General features: G+C 35.4%; 1 protein-coding gene across 6 annotated transcripts in view; it reads right to left on the minus strand.

The window, feature by feature from the left end:
• TRAK2 (trafficking kinesin protein 2) overlaps positions 1-12,457 on the minus strand; it is a 66,759-nt gene that overhangs the window by 40,953 nt on the left and 13,349 nt on the right. For 4 of the 6 annotated variants that reach the window (XM_076005797.1, XM_076005798.1, XM_076005801.1 and 1 more), the window contains one exon: positions 1,105-1,395. In XM_076005797.1, the coding sequence (XP_075861912.1) occupies positions 1,105-1,195 (91 nt within the window). In that variant the 5' untranslated portion in view covers positions 1,196-1,395. Of the gene's footprint in view, positions 1-1,104; positions 1,396-3,740; positions 3,825-12,457 lie in introns of those variants that run through there. The other 2 variants (XM_076005800.1, XM_012739006.3) reach the window with 2 other exon arrangements.

Genomic DNA, 12,457 nt, shown 5'->3' on the forward strand with positions numbered 1-12,457 from the left:
TTTAGAAATGACACAAAAAATGAATCATAAGAGCAAAAATTGATAAATTAGACTCCATCAAAATTTAAAACTTCTTGCTCTTCAAAAGACACCATTAAGAAGATGAAAAGGCAAGCCACAGTCTGGGAGAAAATACTCACAATTCATTTATCTAACAAAGAAAGGATTTACACCTAGAATATATAAAGAACACTTATAATTAATGATTACTATTCAGTAGTAAGACTGTAAGTAAAAAATGGGCAAATGATTTGAATAAACAACTTAAAATAAGATTTATATATGGCCAATGAGCACATGAAAAGATGCTCAATGTCATGAGCCATCAGGAAAATATAAATTAAAACTATAAAGAGATAAGTTCTGTAACTTGATTGTACTAGTGGTTACATGAGTGTATACAGTTGTCAAAATTCAAACTATACACTTAAGAGCATTTTATTGTATCTTAATAAAGCGAAATTTAAAAAAAAACTTTGAGTTTAGATGAGTTTCAGAATTTTTCAGGTTTTTAGAAAAGTGGTACTATGCATTAACTGTATGTTACATAACATCCCCAACTGGTTTTGTAGCAGTATCCCCTTATTTAAATATATATTTAGCAAATTAGTTAAGTCTAGAGATAGCCACACAAGTCAGGTTTTGTGGGCAAATGAGTTTTAGGACCAAAGTTTAGAAAAACTTTTAGTGTTCACAGTTTTTAAAATTTAGCCTTGCAGATATGGTGTCATGGGCCTGGACCTGTGTTTATATACTCCGTAAGCCCCAAGAGCCTCTTGTGTTGCCAGATGCTTGCAGGGTATTCGAACACAAACAACTCTGCCCTTTCCTTGTGAAGATAAGATGAGTATGACAGTTCCTACTCACTAGGGGCTTACAGAGTACAGGGGAGTGAGACACAGACAAGGAACAGGATACAAGGCAGACTGTGATAACGCAATAGCAGACCAGGGGATGGAGAGACTAATTTAGTCTGTCTCTGAGGAGACCAGGCTGGACAGGGAAGCTAGGGTTTCATCATGGCAGGTCGCATATGCCTGAGTGAGGCATTTGTATTTCATCCTGTAAGCAACAGCACTTCAATATTTATCAAACTGGACTCACCAGTGATGCTTTCCGAGTCTCTGTGATTGCTATTCATGAGGTTTTCTTCACCTGTTGGTGACATAAAAATGGCATTCTGGGACTGATTCATGCAGGATTCTTTCTTGCTTTGGTTGAGGAGGACAGCTTTGGTATGAATCAGAGTAAAGGAAATCCATCAAGCCATTCAATAAAGAAATGGATTTGGTCATATGGATATTTTCTTTTATATAGATTTTCTCTTGATGAGTCAAATGACATCTGTAGCAATGGGTGCTCTCATGTGATTATCATACCTTGGACAGTCATGACCTAAAACGAAAAACACATCAAGTGACTAGAATTCGGTATGCTCTTTAATAATTATAATCTAATTACTTGGAGTGTTTGTCATTAAAAATATTTCCCCAATGATGCATACAACAACACGGATAAATCTCAATTATGCTGGAAGAAGTCAGACAGAAAAAAAGAGGACATAACTTATGATTCCATTTATATAAAATTCTAGAAAATGCCAGTTTATCTATAGTGGTGGAAAGGGGATCAGTGGCTACCTGGGATTGAGGGAGGAATTACTAAGGGGAGGAGAAGTTTTGGGGAGGATGAATATGTTCCTTATTTTGATTGTGGAGATAGGTTTTTCAAGTATAAATGTCAAAAGTAACTAAATTGTAGACTTGAAATATGCAATTTGCTACCTGTTAATTATATTTCAATATAGCTGCCCTAAAAAAATTTTTAAGATAATTAACTGTTTAAAGTAATATAATCAAAACAAATTGTAGGGTCTATAACACATGTAAAAGTAAAATGTAGTACAACAGCACACAGGCCAGAAGGGGAGAAGAAAATGGAGGGAACAATGGAAGAATACTGTTATACTATGCATAATATAGTAAAATATTGCTTGAAGGTAGACTGTGATAAGTTAAAGAGGTATAGTATTAATCCAAAAGCAACTACAAGAATTATAGATAAAAAGCCAACAAAGGAGATGAAATGGAATAATACAAAACGGGGTTTCTCAACCCTGAAACAATTGATACTTGGACCAGATAATACTCTGTCATGTACCTTGAAGGATGTTTAGCAGCATCTCTGTCCTTTACCCACTAGGTTTAGTACAATTCCTTCCCAGACCTTCTCCAGTTGAAAAATTACAAGAAAAAAAAAGCATACACACACAACTGGAACCAAATTTCCAAAAAGAAATGGTTTAATAATGGTATATACAAAGAAATACAATGCACTAAATATATGTACACACTTTCAAAAATTATCAGTTAGGAAAATTATTAAATTCTACTTATAAGCCTTGCTTTATATCAAAAGATAGTCTCTACTATTAATAAATAGTCTCTGCTTAGCAACTTGTAGTGTCTACTTGTGGCTAATTCATTCTCATACCTACTATTTAGAGGCATCATAAATATTCAATGTTTTTCAAGAGTGTTACCCCCAAGAAGTAGGAAGTAACAATGTAAAGTAAAGGAGAGTAAAATATTGTTACTTAGGCAGAATAATGGAGAATCACTCTCAGCAAATCCTAGGAAAGAGAGTTACAGAGACAGAATGGACAACAGAATTAAAGACAAAAAAATCAAAGGGGGCTGGGCGCGGTGGCTCAAGCCTGTAATCCAAGCACTCTGGGAGGCCAAGGCCAGCGGATAGCTCAAGGTCGGGAGTTCTAAACCAGCCTGAGCAAGAGCGAGACCCCGTCTCTACTAAAAGTAGAAAGAAATTAATTGGCCAACTAAAAATATATAGAAAAAATTAGCCAGGCATGGTGGCTCATGCCTGTAGTCCCAGCTACTTGGGAGGCTGAGGCAGAAGGATTGCTTGAGCCGAAGAGTTTGAGGTTGCTGTGAGCTAGGCTGATGCCAGGGCACTCTAGCCCAGGCAAGAGAGCGAGACTCTGTCTCAAAAAAAAAAAAAAAAAATCAAAGAGGACATTTGGTTTAAAAAAGGGAGTAAGGGACCATAAAATCACTGGTGATTTCTAGAAACCAGTTTAGCCAAGAGGTTAAATCCAAAGCTAGGCTGCAAGGTGTCAACAGTGAGATGGTAAGAGTACAGTTTAGTGAGTATGGAGCAGGCTTTTCAGATTTCAATAGATCAGTTAAATTTCAAACACTTTTGTGATTATTGGCATGGGGTTTCCATTTCTTACCATTTCTATTACTTTGTGAATGAAAAAACATTTTGCAAGGAAAAAAAGATATAATAAACACCAGTCCTTCCCAAAAGTTTATAATTTTACTTTAGAATAACAAAAATTTTTTCTATATTTGAACTCAAAAATTTTAATAAATATTTTAAGATTCTATTATATATATAACTATTTTCTTGAAATATGTTTGCCAATATAGTAATCTATAGTAGCCAATGCAAAACAAAGTACAGTTTAAATGTGTCTGTTTAGGAACTTTGATTTACATTCCAGTTGTCAAAAATTCATTATTCCAGGATCAGTCAATTGTATGCAACTGAATTCTTCCCCATGAATCTTACTGTCCAGAATTGCAATTCCTAAATCAATCACTATGGGTTGGCAGTTCAAGTGGTTACTTCCTCATGCTGGACTTTTCATCCATCTAAATCAATCACTGCAAGGGTAGTAGTATTAAAGTTGGATTAAACCAATAAAGATTCACCTCTTGATCTTGGGAGGTATAAGAAGCAATCTTCCTCTAAGTACATGACCACTGGGTACCTGAACAAAATCTGAACCAGAAGTTCTGTCAACAAAGAAGGTGGAAATGATGATTCTTTGGTAGGCAATCAAATATCACCAGCTACATAAATCACATATAATTTTTATCAAGGTTTTTAAAATTATGACATTTGTAAGACCTGGATTTATATTTTAAAAAATAAAATGGCAATGCAAATATGAGAATAAACGTGCTAGTGTATAACAGGCCATCTAGACCACAGCCAAATATGCCCCACCTGTTTTTATATAACCTGTGGTGTGAAAATGATTTTTGCAACTTTAAATGACTGGAAGAAAAACAATACTATTATGTGATGTGAAAACTATAAGATTCAATTTTCAGTGTCCATAAATGAAGTTTTATTGGAACACAGTCACACTTATTATGGTTTGGTCTTAACTCTTAACATACAACAATAGAAAAACCAAGTTGAACACAGAACTAAGTCCATCTTAAGAGTCATGCAAGAAGAATGTTCATTTCCATGGCAATCCAGGAATCTGCCTAGCCCATACCAGGTCAGGGGTTGCTTGGCAATGTTGTTATGGTGACTAGCTAGAACTAAATAAACCCTTTGGACATGCCCTAGCCTAAATCTAAGCTCCTAAGAAAGATCAGTTTGCAGTAGCAGTACTGAGTACAGCACAATGTATGCATGTACCTTGACATTAGACAAGTCTGAATTCTAATCTTATTTACTGCTTTTCTGACCTTGAGCCCATTATTTAAAATTTTTGAGTTTCACTCCTCACTGTCAAGATATGGGTATTAATAACTACCCTTTATAAGAAGGGTCAGATAAGAGGATTAAACAAAAAATAAAAATTCCTAGTTTGGTACTTGACATACAGTAGACATTCGAATGCTCATTCCTTGAGGAAAAGATGGTATCTTCTGCCTAATATTTCTTAAGTTTCTAGTTTAAGGGCCAACTCTGTACCCAGAATGACTTTCATGTTTGAGTATGAAGTAGATGCAGTCTGAGGATTACCTCTGAGTAATCTTCATACAGAAAGAGATAAGGACTAAGAAACTGTGCTCCTGGTAATAAAATGGCAAGTGCTATAAAGCTGGGACTATTGAGGAATTATTACTAAAGCTCTTTCCTTTGTGGATTCTTAGGAAGGTTTGCTTATAATAAAAAGTCTTAACTTAATCTCCCATTTTAAAATCCTTTATTTACTCATGACTACAAAGTCCCTTTTATCATATAAGGTAATACTCACAGGTTCTGGGGATGAGGGTGTGGATATCTTGAAGGACCATTATTCAGACTACCTCAGTGGTTAAGAACATGGATTCTGGAGCTGGAGTGCCTAAATTTGAACTCCAGCTCTACCACTTACTGGTTATATGACCGTGGACAAATTATTTAACCTCATTTCTTTCATCTGTTAAATAGGCCTAATAATAGGATCTACTTTATGGGCTTGTTATAGGGATTAAATGAATGATGACAGGATAATAGTGGCACCTATCTCAGGTCACTGGGGGGCTTATATGCTAATACACATAAAGGCCTTAGAATAATGCCTTTTTAGGATACAGTAAATGCTATGCAAGTGTTAGTTATTATTATTATTTCAATTGCCAAAGTATTATTTTATCATTATTATTGTTATTGTACCTTACATAATGTTGGGCACAATGTAAGGCCTACTCTCAACTGCTTGATGGCTCTTCTCTCAACATAAGAAGTCATATTTACTTCCTGCCCTCTGACTAGTGATGTTAGTTTGGTGCCATTAGTAATTTTCTTTCTCTCTCTCTGATGTATGAATAAACAGAAAGCTTGCAGAGTCCTAAGTGGTAGAAACTAAACACTGGCAAGAACCAACACCACATTTTCTGTGCCTTTCCTAGTGTGTACACACATATTCTTAGTACTTCTTTTAGTGCTATCTACTTTATTCTTTGCTGGATCTTTACTCAATCATTTTAGGAACAATTTCACTGCTTTTCTTTATAAAACAACCAATCAAACACACATTATTTAACAAGAAGCAAGCTTTTGTAATACATATATATTAAGGGAAAATAAAGAAAAATAACCAACTAACTTACTTTAATAAGCACGAGACTTAAAAAGAACCATCAAAACATGTCATTTATATAAATATTGCTGACAGAAAACATGGCTAATGACTTAGTTTAGCCCAGCCATGGAACTAAGTGACTAAGTGGTCAACAGTGAGCACCTAAATATAGGCTCTTGCCTTAAAAAAAAATCTTACTACTTCCTTAAAACAGATACTCTGGCCAAAATAGCCTTACTGAGAAGGCTAAAACAATTCTGGGAAACTTCACCTCTGCTGGAGTACGGAGTCTTGAAATACAATAAATGTAATTATCTAATGAAACATTTACATTGGAAACATATTTAAAAATTTTATTTTACAGACAATACTTTGGGGATTAATTTAAAACACATGTTGGTTGCTGATCTGCATGGTGGAGTGGTAACAGTGCCAATCACCAACTCAGCAGCAGCTCTCCTAGGCAGTGGTGACCTAACTCGGACAAAAGATAATGCTGTGTAATTTAATAAATGAAAATTTACCATGTTCCTACATAAAATAATGACTTTTGATAAAGACACTCATTAATTTTAATGTATCTGGCTACACCACAGATAAAATTCACAAAAAATCCCACAGTAATTTAAAAACCAGAGATTAAACCACATAAACAACCATGGCTTCAGTGCTAAGAACTGGGGGAAAAAAGTGGGAGAGAGGTCACTACCAAAATCCAACCTGGACAGTGAGCAGCAGACCTCATGAAGGCAGAAAGCACATACCACCACATACCAAGTCCAGCTGCACGGATGGCCACTGTGAAACTACATGGGCTACACTCAACACAGCTATTTTATCAGCTATTGTAAAATTCACCTAGAGGAAATAGGATCTGTGATCCATCTTTTTTTTACTGCCATTTAACTGAAAGACTAGTGGAGTTTTCAGAATATGAAATATATGGAAGCAACTCTACTTACAAACAGGTTGGATTCCAAAAGGGTATTAAATCCATTAGTTTAAACGTCCCAAACCATGAGTGAGATTTAGGCTTATGGGGTCAGCACTTCCATCTAACTTGATATATTTTCGGCTTTTTAAAAACTGCCCTGTTTTGTTTACAATGAATATCTGCTAAGGCAGGCAACCCCTCCCTGCCACAATCTTTACCAACAGCAGAAGGGAGGTAATCTCTGGTAGCTAAGGAATCTACACTAGAGCCTCACCTACAGATTAGAAAAGGCCTTGAACCCACAGTACCATCTGTCGTTTTTGATAAGTTTCCAAAGCCGTACTTTTTATTCACCATGCTTGGCCTTTAACTTCTTGAACCCCTAACTTTCATCTGAATTAACCTTTGAGTAAAACAGGCATTCCACTTTAGCAATGATCCTCTGTCAAAACATTTCAGACCTCTGGCTAGTTTGTCAACTGCACGGGTACATCTATTTTCGCACATCATGGGACTGCCCTTCATAATCATTCTTATTGTCCAATGATTTACTTCATATGTGTTAATTTTCTCTTTTAATTTTTTACACAATTTCTATTTTTGTGTCCATTAATCTATCACTAGCATTGCTTTTAGGGACAACATGGGATTCACAATATAAAATATTTCAAAAATATACACTTATAAAACAAACATGCTATAAATAATAATAGCATGCTATAAATAATGGTAGAGTTGAAAATTACCATCTGCTGGTGATCAGCAGAGCTGAATCCCTTGCTCTGGAGTATACTTACTTTATTCCTACCCATAAAGTTCATAAATTACAAGTTTTAAGTGAAAGAGTTTGTTTAAAAAGATTTATAAGAAAGTTAATCTACCATGCAAGGACAGGGCTTTCTGTCCTATAGATACAATTTTAAATGTTCCTTATGCTTGGCATTTGGTTCCAAACCAAATATTAAAGAAGGTTTGAAAAAAGTTCAGCCTAATGCCTTGTTTGCAAAAGATAATGAAGTAATCCACCCAAACTTCTAAAGTGGAAAGGGATGTATGTTGTTTCTCTATACTTTCCTCAATAATGAATGCCATGAGAAGAAAACAGGTGACCGCTGACAAGTATGTTATTCATTAGGGCCTTCAGTTACTAAGAGCTAAATCCTGTTGAGTCAAAACCACGAGAACACTAAAGGTTTTCTAGGCAAGGAACCACTTGTTAAGTCAATGATTAACTTTAGAGAAAAGTAGCACATTATACAACTTTGGTTTGCACATTCCACACTTTACCTTTTATAAGAATTAGACAAACAATCCAAAAGCAAAGGATTTAAGAAACTTTTTCAAGAAAGCAAAGTCTAGTCATTATCAGAAGCCATTCTGGGCTGGGCACAGTGGCTCATGCCTGTAATCCTAGCACTCTGGGAGGCCGAGGCAGGCAGATTGCTTGAGGCCAGGAGTTCAAAACCAGTCTGAGCAAGAGCAAGACCCTGTCTCTACTATAAATAGAAAGAAATTAATTGGCTAACTAATATATATAGAAAAAACTAGCCGGGAGTGGTGGTGCATGCCTGTAGTCCCAGCTACTCGGGAGGCTGAGGCAGCAGGATTGCTTAAGCACAGGAGTTTGAGGTTGCTGTGAGCTAGGCTGACGCCACCGCACTCACTCTAGCCTGGGCAACAAAGTGAGACTCTGTCTCAAATAAATAAATAAAAAATAAGAAGCCATTCTATTTCATATTTTACAACTATATCCTCATAAAAGCACAATAAGAGTTATCAAAAGACATCAACCTTGACAAAAATGTTAAATCATGCTTAATACTTACTCTTTAATAAGTTAGGGAAACAGGGCTTTAAAGTAAAATGTTAAAAGAAAACATTTCATGGTGTTTAAATAATTAAACTTTACCCATGCAGAAAATTCACATATCCAGTGTGCTGGAGTTCCAAATATGGTACCTAATAAAGGTTATCACCACCCTTGGATTTTATTTTCAAATTCTTAGTACTATAATGTTAAACAAAACATGTTAGTAGATTTGCTTCCCTTTCCTATTTGGCCTTACAATGAGTTACACACATTGGTACTCAAAAGTTAAAGTCAGAAAAGTTAGGCCAACTAATATATATAGAAAAAATTAGCCAGGCATGGTGGCACATGCCTGTAATCTCAGCTATTTGGGAGGCTGAGGCAGAAGGATTGCTTGAGCCTGGGAGTTTGAGGTTGCTGTGAGCTAGGCTGACACCACGGCACTCTAGCCAAGGCAAAAGAGTGAGACTCCGTCTCAAAAAAAAAAAAAAGTTAAATAGCATCTTTGTATTTATAATGGACTATGAAATAATACATACTACATAACTATTTGTTTTCAATGATTTTTCTAATATTAGTTCTCCATATTCCCTAGTTAGAAATATTAAAACTGACAGATCTATACTTGGATAACTTAAATCCCTATGTGCCTCAGTTTCCTAATTTATAGAAATGGGGACAATAACAGTACCTATTTTATAGAGTTATCATGTGGATTATATGAGTTCATATTTATAAAATGTATATAACAATACTTGGTATACAGTAAGCATTATTTATGTGTCAAATATAATTAATAAGTTAAATAGATAAGGAGGTAGAATTATACATAACAAACAATACCATTTCATGGTACCAGGTCATGTACACAGACTTAGAAGATACATGATTCATATCAGTTCTTACTCTTCCACACTGCTAACAGCTCTGGCTCTCAAGAAGCACATGGCTTCATAATCTCTTCTGGAACTTCCAACTAGCAACAATTCAGGAGTTCTAAGAGTTATTTTTACCTAAGGTAATCATTTCTTGTAACTTAAGTACTGGTTTTAAGAGAAACTCTTACAAAAAATTCCCCAAATGAAAAGCCGATGTAGGAGTGCAGACTAGGGCAGCCATTCAAAAGAACCGTCCGAAACTTAGTCAAGCTATAGATGTATTTTAGGACCCAGCAATTCTGCTCCTGGGTATATACATCCCAAAGAAATGCTCATATCAGCCCATAAAGAGACATATATAAAATTGTTTCTTTTTTTTTTTTTTTTTTTTTGAGTCAGAGTCAACCTAGCTCACAGCAACCTCAAACTCCTGGGCTCAAGTGATCCTCCTGCCTCAGCCTCCCGAGTAGCTGGGACTACAGGCATGTGCCACCATGCCCGGCTAATTTTTTCTACATATTTTTAGCTGTCCAAGTAATTTCTTTCTATTTTTTTAGTAGAGACAGGGTCTCGCTCTTGCTCAGGCTGGTCTCAAACTCCTTTGCTCAATCCACCCTCCTTAGCCTCCCAGAGTGCTAAGATTACAGGTGTGAGCCACCGCACCCAGCCTAAAATTGTTTTTTGAAACACTGCTCCCTGGAAAGTACATTAAGTAAAATGTGGTAGGTACACACAATGGAGTAACATAGCACTAGAAATACAGTGCTGAGTGAACAAAGCAAGAAGTAAAATTAGACCACAATACCATCTATGTAAACTAAATATTTTCTGTATTGTACTTATAATAAAATGCTTACCTTTGAGGGGAGGAAAATGAAGGGAATTTGGAGAAAGCTATGGGGATAAAATGGAAATTTTTAAAAACCTATGAAAACCCTACTGCCTTTCGGTAGTCTGCTTACTATATAATTATTATTGCATCCCTTCAATACTTAAAAGTCCAAACATGTGCCTGGACACGTAAACATTTGCTAAAGGCAATGTATGCAGCAGAACAAGCAATCTCTGCAATGTAACCTATGTGGGCACAGTCCCTGACAATTTCTTAAAAGTCCATGTTGTTTTTATACTACTAATTAGCTACTCTAAAGCAGTGTGATCAGATTTCAAGTAATGAAACGGCAAAAACAAATGAGATTAAGCCTCTATGTAGATATTTTCAGGTGTTTCGTTGCTTGGTAAAAACTTTGAAGAGAAAGGTGTTTAAAGTGCAAAGATAACAAGAGCTTTCAAAGTGGTGAAGCCGCCACATTCCTTAAACAAACCTCTTATCTGACGAAAATCAGCCATAAGATACACTGGAAATCTCTAGTTTCTCTTTCCCTTTAAAATACAACACGAACATATGCATGTGTACACTTTTGTTTCTAAGAAATAAAGCAATATATTCATTTTTAAAAATTCAGGCAGCACATAAATATGAAGAATCAAATGTAAGCTACTTGTAATTTTTTACCATCTTTCACCAGGAGACAGAATGATAACATGCCATTTAACAACCAACTCACTTATCTTTCATGTCAACATATCTTTGATCTATATCATCATTTCAATGACTACAAAGTATTCAGGAAATAAAATGACTGTTTCCATCAGTGGCTTTCTAACAATAAGTTATTTATCTACTATAAAATTCAAGAATCAGTAACAAGGGTCAGCAAACTTTTGTAAAAAGCCAGGTACTAAATATTTTAGGCTCTGAAGCCATATATGGTTTCTGTCACATATTATCTTTGTTGTTGTCTTTCTTTTAACCCTTTAAAAAAGTAAAAACTATTCTTAGCTTATAAAATTGGTCAGATGTAGCCCATACACTATCACCTGTTGAACTCTGATCTATACCCTAAATCATAATTTTGTACCACAAAATAAAGGACTACAAGGGCACCAAATTCTTTTTTTTTAATTTCAAAATATTAAGGTGGTGCAAATGTTTTTGGTTACGTGGATTGCTTTTGTAATGCCTGAGTCATGGCTATAGGTCTGCCTCAGCCTCCCAAGTAGCTGGGACTACAGGCACTTGCCACAAAGTCCAGCTAATTTTTTCTATTTTTAGTAGAGACAGGGTCTCGCTCTTGCTCAGGCTGGTCTCAAACTCCTGAGCTCAAGCAATCCTCCTGCCTCGGCCTCCCAGAGTGCTAGGATTACAGGCTTAAGCCACTAAGCCTGGCTGACATTGAGTATTTTTCATATGTTTATTGGTCATTTGTTTATCTTCTTTTGAAAAGCTTCTGATCATGTCTTTTGCTCACTTTTTAATGCGGTTATTTGGTATTTTCTTGCTGATTTGCTTGAGTTCTTTATAGATTCTGGTTATTAGCCCTTTATCACATATATGTCTTGCAAGTATTTTCTCCCCTTCTGTAGGATGTCTGATTGCTCTGTTGATTGTTTCCAACAAATTCTTACAGAAAATGCATAAGCAACTGAATAAGCAACATCAACATGTTTTCAAAACTGTACCTCTGGACAGGAATTCTATCTTTTGCTTAATGTCCCAGAGTAACAGTATCAAAGGAAATAGTAGATACATAAAAATGCTTAAAATAGCATTGATTGCTATTAAATATTTATATATCCCTAGTTTTATGGCTCTCTCCCATCATGCATTTTTTTCAAACTCAATGTTTCTATAAAGTCACAATGGGCTTAGAATTATGAAAAAGTAAATTATTATTTAGCAGTCAAAAATAATTTAGTGATGATTATATGGTAGTTTAGTCAAAGGAAATAGGAGTTCAAAGATAATACTAAATACAAACTTCAAATGGGTAGACTCCAGTCTCACATTTATTAAGATGGTCTTGATTTATTTTGTTAAGAGAAAGAGCAACTTGACAAACTCTATCTGAAATTCTGTATCCTGTTAAGCAAGCAATATCTTCACTGTGCCATTTGACAAAACAGTTACACAATGCTACAGAGTTTATTAAATT

This window comes from Microcebus murinus, chromosome 8 (genome assembly GCF_040939455.1).
Source record: "Microcebus murinus isolate Inina chromosome 8, M.murinus_Inina_mat1.0, whole genome shotgun sequence".
NCBI classification, from domain to species: domain Eukaryota; kingdom Metazoa; phylum Chordata; class Mammalia; order Primates; family Cheirogaleidae; genus Microcebus; species Microcebus murinus.